This window comes from Lutjanus erythropterus, chromosome 3, assembly GCF_056507025.1.
Source record: "Lutjanus erythropterus isolate fLutEry1 chromosome 3, fLutEry1.hap2, whole genome shotgun sequence".
Lineage (NCBI taxonomy): Eukaryota > Metazoa > Chordata > Actinopteri > Lutjaniformes > Lutjanidae > Lutjanus > Lutjanus erythropterus.
In genome coordinates this window covers 15,720,730-15,740,710 of record NC_139319.1, presented here as the reverse complement: position 1 = coordinate 15,740,710, position 19,981 = coordinate 15,720,730, and the positions used below count along the sequence as shown (strand labels likewise).

At 38.1% G+C, this 19,981-nt stretch overlaps 1 protein-coding gene across 1 annotated transcript; it reads left to right on the top strand.

The window, feature by feature from the left end:
- Positions 1-1,540: 1,540 nt before the first annotated feature.
- Positions 1,541-19,904, top strand: il15 (interleukin 15). Its single transcript, XM_084715174.1, has 6 exons — positions 1,541-3,196; positions 13,337-13,419; positions 14,071-14,158; positions 14,371-14,415; positions 18,870-19,004; positions 19,352-19,904. Exons 1-6 carry the CDS (start codon positions 3,128-3,130, stop codon positions 19,463-19,465), a joined length of 534 nt encoding a protein of 177 aa, XP_084571300.1. The 5' UTR covers positions 1,541-3,127; the 3' UTR covers positions 19,466-19,904.
- Positions 19,905-19,981: the final 77 nt, after the last annotated feature.

Below are 19,981 nucleotides of genomic sequence, written 5' to 3'. Positions count from 1 at the left end.
ATACATTTTTTTCTTCCCAATGCTGATTATGATACATGAACATTACATAACTGCCAATGCTGATCTGACCAGTGCGTTAAAAAAATTATAAAATCATTATTTTCTAACAGTTTTATACTACTATCTGAGAGTGGGATTCCCTTGGTATCTCACGATTTAATTCATTTTCTGATTCAGAGGGCTACAATGCGATTATAAAACAATTACTGATGCATCTTGATGGAACAAAGTTTTGCTCTCTACACATTTATTTTTTCCAACTGTGTGACTGAGCCACAATTAGTTTAGTTTGATAAAAATTATATATAACGTGGCTCTTGTCCTGGTCCGTTTTTCCTTCAACTTCATAGACGCCAAAATGCATCTACTCCGTATATGCTTTTAATCCCTGTGGTGCCAGTTGGACTGTGTCCGTTTGCACTGGCTCATGCTCAGCCGTCCTCACCAGAACTCAAGAAGCAGCCAAGTTTAGAACGGAAATATGAGGCTCACGTCATCATCTCTCAAGAGAGAATCGCAATGCATCTAGGAATTGATTTTGTCCCCCGCCCCTCTTACTAACCCTGTATGGATGTGACATGATTGATATCACTGTTGTTTGGTCTGGTTCAGCTTAAACCCTAAAACATGAACAAATGCATACAGAGAATGAATACGATAGAACATGACTATCCCTTCCTTGGAGGGGAAAAAAAAAAATAAGCTTATTCTAAATTTGATGACAGCAACACATTGCAAACAAGGTTGTGCAGGGGGAACAAAAGACTCCTCAAAAACATGTTTGGCTCCTTCCAGAGGTAAACAGGCTAATTGGTATCATGACCGGGTATTAAAGGGGCATCCCGGAAAGGCGCAGTTGGTCACAAACTTGGTTTGGGTGAGGTTCACCACTTCTGTGAAACAGATGAGTATAAAAACGATATTACTTCACAGGCTTAGAAACACTTCCTAAAACTGCTGCCAGTAAACACAGTTCTTTTTCAAATTGTTGCATTCTGTTTTCAGGTTTTAAACAGGGTCCCAACTTATTTGAAATTAATCTTGTTTGTTCACCAGCTTATTATTAGCAGCATGTGACACAGTTTTAAGGTCAGCAATGAAATAATTCTTACAGAAATGCACTTTGGAAGTCATATATAACTTCTCTGCTTGTTTTAGTTTTTTTTAAGTAAATTTATAGGCTTGTACCTGTCACATTTTCATATTTAGTTTGTTTAGTCATATTTTGCACTGATGATCAGTTTACTTCACAGATCATGAACCCTTGAATTCAACACAACTTATTGAGATCGGTTGAGAAATAAATGTAGTAGTGTATTTTATCCAGAAAAATAGCAGCTTCCCAGTTTGCATGGATTTGTTTGGTCAGGCTTGACCTAACGAAAATGGCTGCGACGTCAGTGAACCATCCAGAGGCAAATTTGGCATCTAAGTTCTTCCCAAAATGTATAAATACAGATTTTTGTCCCTTGGTCCGTAGTGCTATTTATCCATGTAAATTGTTTTGGTTTGAGTCTGCCCTCTTTCTTATATAACTTGGCTTGTGGTGCTCAAAGCAGCAAAAAAAAGTTCAAAGCCAGTTTAACCAATTCAAAAATCATGACCCGGTTACTCAAGATAATCCACAGACCTTGTTGTAAAAAAGAATGTAGTTCCTACATGAAATTGCTCAAAGCAAGGTCTGTGGATGACTGTGGAATTTTTTCCGAATCACTCCAAACAAACAAACAAACAAAAGAAATTCCACAGAAAGACTGGCCTATAATGAATATGGCTCCTGTTCAGTTGTGTCTTTGGTAATCCAGCCTTGGTTAAAACATGGTTTGTGTCCAACTCGAACAAAAGGCTGTCCAAACAACTTGGCATATTTGCCCTGATCCTTGTAATCAGCTGCATCTGTTGAGACATGTTTGTGTTCAGTCTGCCAATAAATGATAAAAATCCCGACTGAGCACTTTGAGATGAAAGGACTTTTTTTTTTTGTCTTGTTGCATCTTTTTTGTCTCGTAACACTTTGACATCTTTTCCACCACTTTTTGTCTTGTGATGTTGTTATGTCTTCCACGTTTCTTCTTGTCGGTATGTCTTTTACGTCTTTTTTGTTTTGTTATGTCGTTGTGGTCTTGTTACAACTCTTTTATCTTAAGTCTTTTTTTTTGTATTTTTACATTTTGAAGTATTTTACATCTTTTGTCCCATTCTGTCTTTTACAACATATTTGTCTTGTTATGTTCTTTGTCATCAGAGTCGTTACATCTTTTACATTGTTTTTGTTGTTACATCTTTTTATATCTTGTTACATTTTTACATCTTTTTTGTCTTGCCACATTTACATTTTTTGTCTTGCTGAAATCAGTCTTCATGTTATGAGGCTGGTACACAATGAGACAAAAACAATCAATAATTCCTTTAAATGCATTAAAACTATAGGAACAAGCCTGTTCTGGAAATGTAAGGAGCAGAAAGTGCAGTTATTTAAAATTTAGAGAGCGAAAGTAAAAAGTTCAGATATCTGAAAACTATAGTTAACTAAGTATTTGTACTCCGTTACTTCCCATGTCTGGTTATAGTAAGTGTTAAACTACAGTTTATCGTGGTAATTCACTGGGTTTTAATTGCCTCAGTGAACACAAAGGCTGTCCAAACAACACAACCTGAACTTGTAATCAGCTGTAATCTGCATCTGTTGAGACATGTTTGTGTTTAATGGCCAATAAATGATTTAATAAAAAAAATCCTTCATGATTGAGCACTTTGGCATGAAAGAAAACTGTTGTTCGATATTACTTGATGACTGATTTAAGTGAATCCCTCTCATTAAAAAAACAGAAAAGCAGCTGAACCGCTGCCCTGACACGTACTGGTGTGTAACAAAAAAAAAAAAAAAGTGACGAATCACGGGAGGCGTGAACTTCAGCTCAGCATGACCAGAGAAGGGCGTGTGTGTGAGTCGGACTGTGGAGCGACATCTGGGCTCACACACACTCCTGCTCGTCTCCAGTGTTCACAATCCAGGACTCAGGTCATCAATGAGACACAAGAGCTTCAGTACAACACGTGAAATGCAAAAATGTGATCGTGGCCTGTTGCTCCGCTGGCTGGGAGAGCGACTGCTGCCGCTGCGCAGATGACAGACTTAATGACGGCGCTCCCAGCGATCCTCGTCCAGAACATATGCCCCGGAGACCAGCGAGCGGTGAGCCCTCTCTCTGTGTGTGAGTGTGTGTGTGGTGGACCTGTAGCTTAATAACACCTCAGGTTTGGACTTATAGTTGGATTTCAAGTAGTGTTTTCATTATTAAGTCAGGAAAGGTGGCAAAGTTCACACCGGCTGCGCGTAAAAGGTGCGTAATGATCGGAGGTGTGTCTGTCAACCTGCTGATCCACGTGGGCCCACGGTGACATTTGAGCTGCCGTCGGCGAACCGTGCATCATTGTGGTAATTTGGTTAAAACCAAGCACAGCGCCAGTTCTGTCTCTGCTGGTTTACTTTCACTTTCAGTTGGTGAAAGGGACGGTCTTTGGTCCAACAAGCCCCTCCTTCTGCGGCTGCAGAGAACACGCATCTATTCTGCAAACAGCTGTCTGAAGTGTGAGAATGCATTTCAATTCTGTTTATTTACGTTTAGCAAATCATGCGCAAACTCTTGTGACAGTCGATGATGGAGAGTTAACGCTTAAAGTAAAAGATGGGGAGACTTGGGGCAAATTTAACCCACGCAGTAATGACGCTGAAGCCCCTTTTACACAAAAGCAAAAAGAAATGCCAAGAATGTGAAGAAATGCAACGAGAACTGATACTTAGGTGTCAAGTAGATGTCATACATGATGGTACTTGTTTTTTTCAGCATATCGGCTACGGGTGTACAAGAGTATTGAGTACTGAAATACTATGTTTTGTGATAACTGTATGGATTCTCAAAACATGGTATTGTGACATTGTGAGTTTCATGGCAGTGGTTAATTTTGTGCTGTGTTTAAACCCAGGGTTTGAATTACACAGAAGTTTTCAAAGGAGCCCTGTTTTCCTGTGTGCACCACTACTGAAAATGTCACATGCATGGAACTGCACAATAATTTAAGGGTTACTTCAAAAAACATTCTACTGTTACTATTACAGGCAGCTGATGCTGTTTACTGTCTAATGTTTCATCAAGGCTAAATAACAATATATCAAATATTTCAGTTAATCACAGCAAAACCCATGTCATGATGTTTTTGTCCTCCCCATAACCATTTCCCATACCTATTTCATAGCCTTCACACACTATTTATCAAACTTGTTTTCTCATGTTTATGTTTTTCACAGTGACTGTAAACAGTGCATTAAACAGCTGTTCATCAGCATCTGACTGTTCTTTCCTGTCCTTGATGTTTTCTGTCTATTTGCAGATTGTTAAAATCGGGGGAAAGTTGAATTAGGGCGGAAAGTTCTATTTGCAGCTACAAAAAGCAAAACAGGAACTGAAGTAAGTGCAAAACTGAAAAATAATTACGTGTAGGATAGCAACACGTGCGGCTGCAGTGACAGCTCTGCTTCAGTTCATCGATAAGGTGCAGAAATCAACACAGTTAACCAGTGGGTGGGTTCCACTTTCTAGAAAATACCATGGGTTCAGACGGGCAGGTCAGTTGACAAAGGAGTGTTTAGAGTAAGTATTAATGACTCCCAGAAACAGTGTGTACTATAGTCCACCTTCTTTCAGACCCTCCAGGATTTTGCAGGCTTTTTTGGGGATTGTTGCAGTTTAAATGTCTGATTTCACAGCAGCTTTTCTAAAAAACTATAATGGATGTTGCAATGTTTTTAGGTCTTTTTTGCAGTGAAACTGTGGATGCAAGTGAAAACTGCAAAAACAAACAAACAAAAAGTTTATCTGTTTATTTTTTGTATAACTCCTTAAAAATAATTTACTAATTCACTAATATTGTGTTGAGTTGGTTCACTGAGATGTACATGTATGACGTCTGTGTGGGAGACTCTTTTGATTGGTGGAAGAGGCAGGCAGGAAGCCAAGAGATTTAGCTTTTATTTTCAGTGGTAACGGGTAGTTGTCAAAGGTCTTCCCTACGGTGAGTATTAGGGCTGCACAATAAGATAAAAAAAATCACATTGTGATTATTTTGACAGATACTGTGATTGATTCACTATTAGAGGGAATGATCATTTTTGAATCACCTTTTTAATTTTCACAGGAAAAAAGAACTGTATGATGATATCATGATGATGTGACATTTGTTGGAGTCTGCACCAAACAAACATGTTTTCTCACATCTTGAGAACAAGATTTATAGGCCAGAGCATCTCTGCAGCTCTACGGTGCTTCATTATAATGCTGTTTTGTCACACATTTTCCTTTGTCAAAAGTCTGAAGTTTCTGTGATTTGGATACTGTGACTATAATATTTTGATTAATTTTGCAGCCCTAGTTAGTATTATCGGCAAAACGTACTTGAAACATCAGCAGTTAAGGTAACCTATTCATTCATATGCAGAATCTCCCCTTTTACAGTCTTATCATGTTTTGCTCAGAGGTGGAAGAAGTAATTTCACTTAAGTAAAAGTAGAAAGACCCCAGTGTGGAAATACTCCCTCACAAGTAAAAATGCTGCATTCATAATGTAACTTTAGGGATGCACAATATTGGATGTTTGAAGACCATCTTGCCGAGATCTAATTTTGGTTAATTAGATGCTGATACTGATATACACACACATTTTTTCCACCTAATTGCCGAGAACTTCAAGGGCCCTGTCTTACACCCGGTGCAAAGCCACTGCACCGCTGGCACAGGTCGTTTTGCTATCTTACAGCGGCGCAAGTTCCATTTTTGCCACTTGTGCCTGGTCTGTGCATGGACAGCCACATAACTGAGATGGCAGCTTCAGCCAGACTGGATCGGTTAACCTCTCTCCTCGACCGCACTCTCTCTCTGCTCTGCCAATCGCTTGTCAAGGCGCTTCAGTGTAAAACATAACCAGCTACATATCTGCATGACATTTACGGTTCATGTATTGTTTTTGCAGACGTTCATGTAATATAATAATGCACACATGAAGCTGTTTCGAAGATGTCCTGTCATCTCCATGTCCATGCTCTCGCGCTCTCACGCCTTGAACCAGGACATCTGTCTCCTCGCTTCACAAATCTTTTCTCTTTGTTTCCTCTTGGTAACTTCACCGTCATGCAGCTTGCACCCTCTTGATTAGGTGATTAGAGCTGATTTTCTAATTGGTTTATTGCATGTTAGGATTAAAATCGTCTGTGAATTAATGAGGGCACCACACAGCTGATAGGTGTATCCTGCTTTGCACTGGTGGTGCAAGGGGTGGGGCGGGGCAAAATACCACTTGCGCCCCACTTTGAACTTAGGATATAATGTTCTCTGTTAAAAGAGAAAGATTCCACTGTCTTGAGTGAGGAATTCAGTTTTTTATTCTAGTATTTTCTTCTCAGGCATCAGTACGTGTTGGTTGGATGAAGAGATCTGAGAACACAACACTCTTAACAACTGAACGTTTATTAGTTTATCAATGTTCTAATCTGCAACTATTTTGATATTCTAAATTTTAAAGTAAAGATTGCAAAAATGCATTTGTTCCAGCTTCTCAAATGTGTGTGTGTGTGTGGTTTTTTTTTTTCCTAGCATCACAACATAATAAATTGAATACTTTGGGGTTATGTATTGATTTGTGCCAAAACAAAGACGTCATTTGAAGACATCAGCATTGGCTCTGGGAACTCTTTGCTATTTATTGATAGTTTGTTGACCAAGCAATTAATCTATTAATTAATCCATTAATTGAGGGAATAATTGGGAGATTTATCAATAATGAAAATAATAAGCAGTTTCAGCCCTAATGTGTTTGCCGTTTGATGTCAAAGTTGTTGTGTTTTCCATTTTCCAGCGTCACACAGGGTCATAAGTGGCAGCCTAAACATCTCAACAATGCTACTGTCCCAGATTTACCACTTTGTGTTGAACTTGGTCACACATCCAACATGTTAGAGTCAGCATTTACAGTCGAGTGCTGAAGTTAGATTAGATTCTATTGTATTGTCAGTGCAGAGTACAAGTGCTGAGGCAGTCACACACAGTTTATCATCTAACAAGTGCAAAAAGCAGTTAAGTGCAGAGTAATGTGCATACTGTATGTATAGTGGTAATATATAAGCTAACAAGGGTAGATAAAAATATAAGTAGAGATGCACCGATTTCAATTGTCTTTGCCAATTCCGATTTCCGATTTTATGAAGGGTCTGACCTACCGACAGCATTCACAAACATTTTTGCAACTTTTCTTGTAAAAATTAAAATTGTTCATAATAAGACACTGACTATTAAATATTCATTAAATACTATTTAAAGTTTCTCCAAAGTCCTCCAGGTTACAGCCAGGCCTTATTCTAGTTTTATATTGAGATTATGAATCCGGAGAATGTGATCTCGCGTGAATTCACGGGCCGCAATTTCACGTGATCTCCTGTGGAAGCAGATGTAAACAAACCGGAGACGGACGCGGTGCAACAGTTTGCAGTAAAACTTTGCCGTGAGAAAAACAGACGCAGAAGTTGAACGAGTCTGGATGAGAAAATGTTTGAGGAGACTCATCAACACAGGTTGTTTATTCTTCAGCCAAAACAGGAGGTGAGATTTTAACTGTCCCTCTGTGAACAGCAGTCTGCTGCTGGCTAACATTAGCATGAAGAGCAACAAAGTTTACGGCTGTTCTGTGACATTGTCAGTTGCTCTGTCTCTCTGTCTCAGACTGTCTGTCTTCTCTTTATCTTATTCTTGGAATCTGTCGCACCATCTTCAAGCAAGCATGTGTCTGAGTGTGTGTAGCTGTCATCAGCGCTGTGTTGATATCATGGTCAGTTTGTCTGCTGTGCGCATGACGTGACCATCGTGCAGAACACGTGTGTGACGCTGACCGGACGGATGTCGATTAATCAGTGCAAGTCTAATGATAAGCTATATACCATATGAACAGTGTGATATAGGGCTGGGAGATATAGCTGAAAAATTTGAAATGACTAAAAATTAATAAATTAAAATTATTAATTTCAGTTGATATAGATAATTACGAGACGTTGAATGTTGAATTTAACCACTTTATTTTTATTTACCCTCTTTATTTATGAAGGCACAGGAAATAGACTTAAACAACGAAAGAAACTGCCGTTCTGGTGAGCTGACCTGTCTTTTTTAATTAACAAATTACTCATCTCAGTTTCTCACTATAATGAACAACACACTTGTTAAATGATTGCTGTTTGCATGACACCCATAGAACACTCCTTCATCAAGGACTGTAGGGTGTTAATGAGCATATTTGTTATGTGCTTTCATGGTGGTATGTATTTACTTAAGTCAAACTACTGTGTTACATTTTGTACATTTTTTTTTCTTACTACTATTAAAGAAGCATCTATTACTGATGTAGACACACTATCGTTTTATTATCCAGGCCTAGTGGTTGACTGAAAGCACCTATATGGCCGATATGAACCCCACCGATGCTGTTTCCTGTTAACTTTATTTATTAAAGTGTCATTTATAGGGTCAGTAGATGAGATTAAGTTTGGTTGCAACAGAGTTGCATGTTGGGCAATTTGAGTAGTTAGCATAATGAGCCAATTAACTGCCAAAAAATGGGAATTATTATAATTTTGCTTTTAGTAAACGTAAAAGGTGATCTAAAAGTCTAAAAGTTCATGTTTGTTATGCCCAGAAATCCTGAAGCCCTGAATGTTTCATAACATGTTGAAAAAAAAAGATTTTATGACCAGGATTGAAACTGCAAGCATCATATAACCTCTGTGAGGCGAGGACTGTTTTATGTGTGCTTTTCTTTACTATTGTTATTATTATTTTTATAGTAATAACATACATAGTAAAAGAAAAAAGATCTCAAATAAATCTTTTTTTTTTTTTTTTATTAAATACTGTAGCGACCCCGGACAATGGAGGGTTATTTAAGTTCATCCCCATCTCTCACACACACACAGACTGTTTCAGTATAATGTTGTTAAAGATTTATATGCTAATAAGGGCACAGATATGTTTTCTTATATTATATGCACTATACAGTTCAACATTAAAATAAGCGCACTCTAGGAAGTCTATGAAGAATTTCTGATTTTTTTCTTTATCTTATATCTTTATTTTCTTTATCTACATCTTTATATATGACATTTCAATAATAAATGTTCAAAGGAAGCAACATTACTGGTTCAAAGAAATCACCAGTGTGAAATTAATACATGAAATATGTGTTAAATGACAAGACTCTGGTTAACAGAAAACATTTTTGATAACAGATTGGTAATTTAACTAATTTTGTAAAGTAAAAATGATGATAAATATTTGTTTGTTCCAGCTTCTTTGACGTGAGAAAATGCAACTTTCATATTATCATAAATTGCATATCTTTGGATTTCGGACTGTCAGTGAAAAAATAAACATTTAGGAAAAATCATGATTGATTTTCTATAATGTATTGGAAAAAATATGATAAAGTATGAGTCTCATTTCATCTCGTTTTACAAACTAAATAATTACTCGACTAATTGCTAACAATAAGCATATTAACCAATAATTAAAATAGCTGTGAGTTGCTGCTCTTTTATATCCTCCTGTTAATGTAACATTCAACAACCTTAATCCAGCAATAACCCCTGTATTGCGCAAGGTGTTGCCTAATCAGATAGGAGGGATACACCATGTACTTTTTACCAGAAGCATGGCTCACGCACCGTTTGTGTTCAGTGAGACGAAGAAGAATTTAATTAAGGTTTTTCTTTCTCAAAGTGACACTCTACTGCATTAAACTACTTAATAAAACTGCAGTGTTATCAGTAGTTTACAGGTTATGAATTCTGAACAGACAAAACACAAAGGCACAATTATCTGTGTAGTACACGCCCCAAACCTGTATCCATTAATTAAATCAAAGGCTATTTCAAAACAGTCGTCACTCTGATTCACACCCTTCAAGTGGCTCAGTGACGACTGTCACTGCAGTCAGTCAGGATTATCAGATCAATCTTTAGATATTTGGAACTTGCTGGCTTTGAGCTCGGGCAGAGGTGTGGCCGGGGTGGCATATCCTCCTCCTCTACCAGCGTCAGAGGGTGACAGGTATTGATAGTATCGCAAAATTACCGCCAAGAGAGAACAAAGAAACACAAAACAACTACAAAGAAGAACAAAATAACCACAAATAAATGCACAGTGACAACAAAGACATGCAAAATGACCATAAAGAGCCCCATAATGACCAGTAAGAGTTACAAAATAACCAAAAAGTTGCATGTTAATGAAGACTAGAAAAAGCCATAAAACTGACATTATTGAAAGAAGAAGACTAACTGTGAAAAGATGCAGATGAATTGAACAATTAAATGGTGAAAGTTTTTTTTTTTACTCTAGGCTAAGCTGTTTTCAAGATAATTGCAAAAAAGTAAACTTGTTTGTCACAGCGTCAGCTTGAGGTCAATGAGTGTTGTTGCATTTTTGTGTAGTGGGTGGAATTTATAACCCACCGGACAATTTTGGTGAATTTTCATCTTGTTTTTGCTTCACAAATACTTTTAGTGGAGTAGAAGAAGAAGAAAGAAAGAATCATCAGAACAAAAACAACAGGGGTCTGCAGTGGGATCTTGGACCCCTAACATACACACATACACTAGCTATTAAGTGTGTATTTAGGGACTGGAAGCAGACAAAACCCCCATAAATTCAGCCTGAGCAACCGGCCCCCAGCTTGTTCTGCCTCTGCCTTTTTGTTGATGATTCTCTAAACATTGGGAAGAGTCCAAAGTAAGCTACAAGACTCCTGCACTTCCTTGACGAATTTAGGTGTGGATGAAGACCAAATATCTGTCATCGTAAAACGAAAACGAAAGCAAGATAATAGAGATAATATCAGTTTTCCTCTAATGGGCCTGAGAGATTGATGCACTTACTGCCAAACTGGGCAGTACCATTTCAGATCAGTGAATGTTGTGCCTGCTGCTTGGCTTCAAATTAATTTCAAAAAATGAGAACAATCTTGGCCCAGTTAGAGGGGTTTGTAGATAAAGCTGTACCTCCTGGTACCGTCTGTTTCTGTTCCACACATCCTCTGCCTTGGGTGGGGTCTGAAGATGAAGGGTTTGGGAAGAGATGCACTTGCTGCTTTACATATGGAGCGATGTCGGCCCGAAGCAAACAGTCCTCTCACAGTGACAACACTGAGCTGGTGGGCATTTCCCTGAAGTGTTTGGTAGTTGAAATGATAAGCTAATTAAGCAATTAGTCCAAAGCAATTAATTAGTAACTATTAAGGTTGGGTGACATCTAGCGAATTAGCAAAACATCGCAGGAGTCGGTGATATCGTTGCTGGGTCTAAAAGGCTCTTTGGCTCAACACATGTTCGTAACTTAGTTGTGTTTCAAAAGAAAATAAAAAACATGATGTGGAGATGTTGAGCAATCAAAAGCAGCAACAGCTTCTTTTTTTTATTTTCTCTACCATATGTCAAAAAGGGAACTTAGACAACAACTTTATGGCAACTCTGAGCGGAGACACTACCTCAAATACAGAGGGCTTACGATGGCAGAGGGCTTACTTGTCGCTGACTGTCAGCCATCGCAATAGACTGCCCAACCCTAGTAACCACGCTGATAACTGATTCATTGCTTCAGTCATATTTAAGCAAAAAAGTAAAAAACATGTATTGCTTCCAGTCTCTCATATGCGAGGATTTGCAACTATGTGACTCAAGAGGAATCAACCTGCACACCCACCAACAGAAACGGTCTCTGCCATAATGTGGAAATATTATCCAGCTGAATCACCACCACGAACACACTAATTGAAAAAAATGGATGGCCTTGAAAGAACAATTAGCTGCCAGTGAGCACCATCTAACTCGCAGATTCACAGGGACGATGCACTTCAAGGCTGGAGAGGGAGAATATGTACGTCTGATCAGTCAAAGGATGTCGTCTCGTTGGTTGGACGGACAAACATTTTTCACTGTCAACACCAAATCCTGAGCACACAGGAGGTGGCGTGTAACTGCCTGCTCTCGATCTCTGTTTTGACTCAACTGACAATATATAGAATAAGTAGTCATTTAAAAACACACAGCCACAGAAGAAACAGGAGAAATATCAGAGCAACTGAAACTCCAGGCAAGGGAAAAGGGCAGAGAAATGAGCTGGAAAGCATGGGTTGCATTTTTGCTCATTTATGAGAATCTGATCATTTCATATCATTGGTTCCCAACCTGGGGCCCGCACCCCCCCTTAGGGCTGTGCCACAAATCACAGGAGGTCCCCAAGACTTTGTCTGCTCTGAAGTTGTCAAAAGTAGATCTTTACATGTTAACTATGAATGACAAGGCGGCACGGCGGTGCAGTGGTCAGCACTGCTGCCTCACAGCAAGAAGGTCCTGAGTTTGAATCCCCCAGACGGCTGGGGGTCTGGGGAGCCGGTGGCTGGGGCAGGGCCTCTCTGTGAAGAGTTTGCATGTTCTCCGTGTGGGTTCTCTCTGGGTACTCCAGCTTCCTCTCACAGTCCAAAGACATGCATTAATTAGATTAGCTGATGGCTTTAAATTGTCCATGTGAATATGAGCATGAACGGTTGCCTGTCTCTATGTATCAGCCCTGTGATGAACTGGCGACTTTGAAAGCTACAACTGTGAGATCTCTCAAGCGCAGAGATAATGAATCATTATTATTCTTTTGGTGAGGATGAGTGTGTATAAGAAAAAAAGGAAGCACAGATTTTTATCTATCTATACTAGTTTATAGTAGATTATCATTGTGTGTTATTGCCAGATTTGTTCAGGGTGTTATGCCTGCGACACACAGGAAGCAGATGTGCTGCGACATGTCAGTTCTGGGGCGAGCAGCAGGCCCCTTCAGAAAATCATGTCACCACAAGACAAATGTTATATAAAGATAAAGATAAGGTAAAAAAAAAATGCCTGTGCAGTGTTTGATTTAAGGTACTAGTGAGGTCAAAAAGATATCAGTAAAATTAAAATTATTCATTCAGATCCAAACTGAATTTACTGAACAAACTAAAACTGGAACACATTTACTGGTTACAGCAGAGCAGAAATTACAAATTAAATTAAAGAGTAAAAAAAAGTTTTAAACATATGTCATTTGGTTTTATGAGATTGGTAACTGTATTATCCAAGTACTATGCTCTTAAATAAAGATCAAATTAACCGTGTTAACCAGAACTTCTTCTCTCAACAGTCTCATTCAAGCTTGACAAAACGGCCGGAAGGATGAAATACTAACATACCATTTCCTCGTATTATTTCTAGAAAGACGTCCAGTTCCAGTGGTCCTGTAACCTGTGCAGAGAGAGCCACAAAACTCAGGTCTGGCTTTGTTTCTTAGTTCTGAGGTAGGCATACAGCATGTGACTTGTTTGTCTAAAAGTTAAATATTGGTTATCATACTTGACAAAAAAGAAAAAAGAAAAATGACAGAGGAAATGTTTCTATCATCAACATAGGTGGAAAAAACACACCAAACAAATGCAACACAAGTTAAATCAGATATTCTTCATTATTCAGAAGAGAATTTTTTAAAACAAACATTGAAGGATGTTTACTGTTGTGAAATGGAAAAAAGAAAGTGTACCTTTCTTCATCTGTCTGAAATTGTCATTTTCTGTCATTCATTAAAACTCATCCATTCTTGTTAATGTTGTGAACATTTCCTGAAAAGGGAATGGCTTTGTTTCTACATAACACTTATTTTACTTTGAAGGGCTGTTTTCTTTTTTTTTTTTTTTTTAAATCTAACTACTGGAACAGCTCACCAATAGACGGGCAACAAGCTTTAAAAAAATGAATTGGCAGTTGATTAAAGTATCTGTAAAATACAACTTGTAGGTGAGTCTGTGACACAAAGTAACAGATGGTCAGTAAAATATAAACTTTACACTCTTTATACACCTGTCTGCCACTGTTGCAAGAACCTAAGACAAATCATATATAAATATTCTCCTAAATTAAAAAATTGTTATCATTGTCTGTTCACTCTCTTAAAGCTTCTTGACTCTGTGTACGTGTGCTGCTTCTCTGCCAGACACAGTAGATGTGAGGACTTGCTTGGATGGACTGAAAGTTGCCATTGAGGTGAGAGAAGGTATTAAATAAAATAAAATTTCACTTATGTTTATCTTTGTTTTAAACTGTAGAAACCGTCATATTTTTATGTTTACTCATACTTTTACTTAGTGTATCCCTTTTACATGTGTAGTGGATTGTTGTTTTTTGTTTATTTGATAATATTCAAAACCCTACTTTGTCTAATTTTATTGTTTTTAATTTTTCTTAACCCCTTTTAGAAATCTGATGCTATGCTGTACGCTCCATCAGCTAATGACATTAAAGTAAGTACATGTTTGTTTGAGTCAAGTGACCCTTCGCTAAGCCCCACCTACAAACAGAAATTGTCCAATCATAGGTTAGCAACCATAATTAGGGCTGTTAAGCTTCCATTTCTCTACATGTTGAAGGTGTGCAGGAGGCTCTGAGAAGAGTGAAACTCTGTGTTTCATGAGTCTCTTTGTAGTCTCTCAAATACGTGAAACACAAGCGCACACACTCTGAGTTCAACTCCTCAAACGTAAGCTGCAAATGTTAGCATGTCCGGCTAACTAACACTAACTTACTAGCTGTAGTAACTTTACTTCCAGCTGAACTTCTTAGATACCGCTGCATCTACATTTGCTATGTGGAGGATTGATGAGGAGGACGTGGGCCGGTGCAGAATCAAAGTTGGTTGACATTGACGCATCTCACTCTGGCTCGCTGTCCCAGGTCTAAGCCTGGTTAGCGTAGCTGTTGTTCCAGCTGTGTTCCGTGATCGAGGTCCAGCTGGTCTGGCTGGGTGACCCGTCTCACGGTGCACTGCACTAATTGAGTCTCTACGCTTCCTTTTTCCATGTTCATGAGTGTATTTAAATATATAATAAATAAATAAATAAATAAATAAATAAATAAATAAGTTGTAAGGGGCCTCCTTAATGTCTAGGGCACCAACATGCATAGACATACTCAGGGGGAAGCAACAAAATATGACCTGGGGCATCTTAGGGATCTTTCCAGCATTTTGTTTCCAATATTCCGAACTACATATCTACACACTGAAAGCTAGTCATTCATAAAATCATCAGAACCTAAAACATCAACTTGACCCAAGAAGGGCTGCCATATCAGTGTAAACTTGTCAGCTGACCCCCTGACAGTATACCTTATTTTCTCCAGTTTAATAAAATGCAGCATATCCCTAATCCACTGTGTAAATGTTGGCGGGTTACAATCTTTCCGCCTAATCAAAATTTGTCATCTGGCCACCAATGTGGCGAAAGACAAAAGGTTTAGTGTACAATGATTTAAGATAAGCTTCTGTGTCACCGTGCCAAGTAAGGCAAGGGAGGCTGACAGTTCTAAGGATTTACCAGTAGTTTTGGAAAGCATATCAAATATTATTTTCCAAAAATTACATAACTTTGGGCATTCCCAAAGCACGTGTATCAGAGTGCCTTGGGACTGTTTGCAGCGGTCGCACATGGGGTCTATGTTTGAAGCAACCTGGGAGAGCTTAACCTTAGTCCAATGCAATCGATGAATTTTACACTGCATAACAGTGTTTCATACAAATTGAAGATGAATATATTCGCCCTATCATCTCTGACTACATGGTTTCTGAAATTTCTATACCAAGGTCCCCCTCCCACTGACTTTTAAGGGAGTTGAGTCATATTTTCTCTCAGTAATAAAGAATATATGTCACCTATCTTACCCTTTCTGGATGATGTGAGGTCATTCATTGAATCTAGGAGAGTGTCTGGGGGCTGTGACGGGAATTGAGCGATATTTGAAGATATGAAGCTGTGGATTTGTAAATATCTGAAGAAGTGCAACCTGGGGATGCTGAATTTCTGGACAGCCTGCTCAGACGAGATAAACAAGCCATTTATGAACGTGTCCTTAAATGAACAGGCCCCATTATTGGGCCATGCATTGAATAAAGCATCCGTCAAAGATGGATGAAAAACATGTTTTTTTTTTTATGGGAGCGAGCAGTGAAAATTGACACATCCCAAAGGACTGTTTGAATTGTTTCCATATTTTTAATGAATGAATAATAACTGGGTTAGAAGTGTATTTAGTAACAGGTTCTGAATATGGCAGACTAGAGTATAATAAAGCAGATAGAGATGTGTTATTACAAGAGTCTCTCTCTAGAGTTAGCCAGTCAGGTGCATCAGTTAGTTGAGAGTGATTCGTTATATACAGAATTTAAAATGGGTGCCAATTTTGAACTCAGATCAACAGGTTAGAATACAGCCGTAAATGTCTCTGAACATTCTGCAATAACCGCAGTGACGCAGCAACTTGCATCTCAAATATAAGGTGAACAAGCTGATTTTTAATTGTGTAGCATCAAAATGAGCAGTAATAAACACAAGCGACCCATTCCATTTACAGAAGATAATAACCGGAAATTGTTTTAAAACATTTTGCTAATTTCGTCCTTGAAGACAGCCGCAAAGTCTGTTCATAGCGATGACAGCAGCTCAGCCTTAAAGGCCATGATTTGAGTCGGGCTTACCCCTGTTGAGGGTCCTGCTGCAGAGTCACCTGAGTCGCACTAAGTTCCAGAGAGAGATGCCATGTTTGTCTTGACAGGCCCGGTCGTGGCGGTGTTAGTATTACGACCTTTGATGCTTCTGCTGGCTAAGGTTGATCTTTCCATTCGGTTAGTAAAGAAGTTAGATGAAAGATTATGGGTATTTTTCTTCGAATTACACCAAGATAATACTTAAATGAAATAACGTTCTGAGGAGTCCCGCAAAACAACCCCTACTCCATGACTTGCTCACTAGCCCCCCTCAGCCTAAGTCTTTTAGCATTAACATTATCTCATGTATGCAGCTGTCAGGTAACTTTACATTTATACTTTCACAGGGTTCTTGTTTTAAAATGTGTTAGATGGAAACATTAAATCGCAGCTGGAGACATCTCAGCTGACTCAAGTTGAGTCACCAGTAGCTTAGATCAGCCAGCTACACTTATGAAATCTGCATGAGTCATTATTTTAGCTGACAAAATCCACCGTCACCAGCTACAAATGAGAATCAGCTTTTGTTTACTTCTCTAAGAAATGAGTTGACAATTAGTCCTCCACTTTAGTCCAAAGACAATAAAAAAAACAGATGAGTGAGCCACGTTGTTGACTGGTTGACATGTTCTCTCATCACAATGAACACGGGCTGTGTAGTTTGAGTCAATAACTCCTTTCAATAATACGCCACGTTCCAACTGTACAGTACGTGGATTATATGGAGGAAGAGCATTAAACATGCTTCAATTTAAGCTCTCAAGAGCAGATAATCTTGTCACAGGAGAAACTTGAAAAATTAGTCCAGAGTCAAACAGAACAGAGACTCACATTCTTTTAAATAACCTCCCCTTATTAGACACTATTTAGATTATCTATAGTGCATGGTCTAAAGTGCAAGGAACAAATGCATGTAAGGCATGTCCAACTCAACTATGCTACTTAAATAGCGTAACTAGAAGCACAAAGTGTAAAGGGGTTGTATTTAGTTTCTTAATTAAACAGAAAAGTCATGTCAGCTCTGCACCAGACAGAAGATCAAGCTCTCAAGATTAAGCAAACATTGGTAAAATAGGGAGGAGCTGAGACAGGTATATAAACAACAGTTCATGACTTTACATCTCTGTGCAAGTGCATTATATTTATGGCTGTGTTCCAATCCAGAGAGGGTTTAGCCTGTACTCCCTGCTCCTTGCTCAGGGACTGTCAGTTAAGGGAACTTCCCTTGGCAAAATTCCTCCATTCTAAACACACCGCCATTGTCACCGAAAACATCCGGGTACCTTTTGCTGCAACCCTGGAAAATGTATATGACTGAAACAAAGTATTCAGTAAAACAAAACAAACGAAACAAAAACTGATGCTTGAAAAAACTTATTCTATTGAATTGAAGGCAATGTAAGTTGTCAATAAATGTGATTTGATTAACTTACAAGCTGTATGGTGCATTCCAAAATAGATTAATATACAGATTATTCACATTTTATTATGTAAAGTTGATAATACAAACTACTATTATTTCATATTTATATTATGTTGTGATAATTATGACTGGTGATGTTAGTTTTAACAATAGTTACAGACATATGTAAACTATATACCAATATAAAATGTAAATATAACTTAATTATTATATATTATTCAATTAGATTCTAATTAGTTAAATTAATTATTTTAAGTTAGCAATTAACATAAAATATAAAAAATATTTATGGGATATAAAACTCCTCTGTTAGCTCCATTGTTTGATTTGTGGAATGACCTGTGGGTAATCTTGCTTGTCAGCTTCCTGCAAAGTAAAGACCCGTTGTTCAGTTCTTCCCTACACAGCTCACACTTCCCTTTTTTGTTCCATTCAGTTTGGAATCTCACAAAACACAGTCGAATACTCTGTATGCAATTTGCATCAAAATGTACCAGAAGAGCAGACAGCATATGGAAAATTACTGTATCAACCATTGTTATTGTTGTTAATTGTTAATGTTCTACTTTTCTACGTGCTGCAAACTCGCACACATTCTGTCAAATGGAGTGTAACCATGGTAACAGAAGTGCACTTGCACAATCTAAGAGACCTTATGCAACGCTCCTGAACGAACCCCCTGCAGTTTAGGGGGACAGGGGACATGAAGTTTGAAACTTATGGTAGTTAAAGCAGACTGGACACTGTGACAGTATATTTCCATACTGAGGTATTTCTCTCTCTCTCTCTCCTAGGACAACTGTAAAAATGTGTCGCTCAGATGTTACATGTTGGAGTTGATAATGGTCATCAAAGAAGAGGAAATTAAAACTGATGATGCAGTATGCATCCATGATTTCAATGAAGAACTGCGTGTTGAAGCTAACTCTGTAAGTCCTGTTCGCAAAATCCTCCTCAGAGTGTCTGGATTTATAGGAAAATATGTTTTGTACTTTTAAACTACTTTTCATTCTTGCATAACCACTAAAAAAAGCTGTCATCAACAGACTTTGTGCACCTTTTTTTAGGCTTTCATGGCTTATTGTATATTATTATGGTTATTCACATCCTCACAAGGAAATTCTGATATATTAATTTTTATATCACCAGTGCAACATACAACAGCACACAAAGCCTCAGTGTCACATTAGCTTGTTTGTTTGTTTTTTTACTTTTTAAATAGGGACTTCCATTAATGTCTAAAAATATGTTGTATTGTGTCTCGTCTGAATTTTAGGTTGGTTGTCCACCATGTGAAGCATACGCACTTAAAAACATAACAATATTCCTGGAAAGACTAAATGACCTTTTGAAAGAATTGACTGAACGGCGGAGCCCTCATGGAACGTAATATGCTGTAAATACTGTAAGCTATGAATGTGTATTTGTATATATTTGTAGAGAATTGTGAGTTTTTTTTATTTTGTATATATCAGATTGTAACTGTGTTAGCCTGTGACAAACCATGCCACCCTGTATTTTATATTATGACAGACCACACTAAATTTTTTAAATGTATGTGCTGACAATACTGCATCTCATTGTCTGTGTTTAACTGTACAGATTGTCTCTCCATCATTGTGTCACAATCTGCCTGCCAGTTGTACAGTTTTTAAAGAAGTATCAGGAAGCAGCATACAGTAGCAGCATGTACTGTATATACAGGATGTATATTATTAAGCTCACTGCTAAACACTACTGAATGTAATACCTATTATACAGTATATGCCTAATGAACTCCAGTATCTTGAGGAAAGTTGCTCGCTCCAGTAAATAATATACCAACTGCATTGTCTGTCATTTGATTTCTTTTATCTGTCATTTATCTCATATAACGTTCTAAGTGTTTGTTATAGGTGCCCTTCAG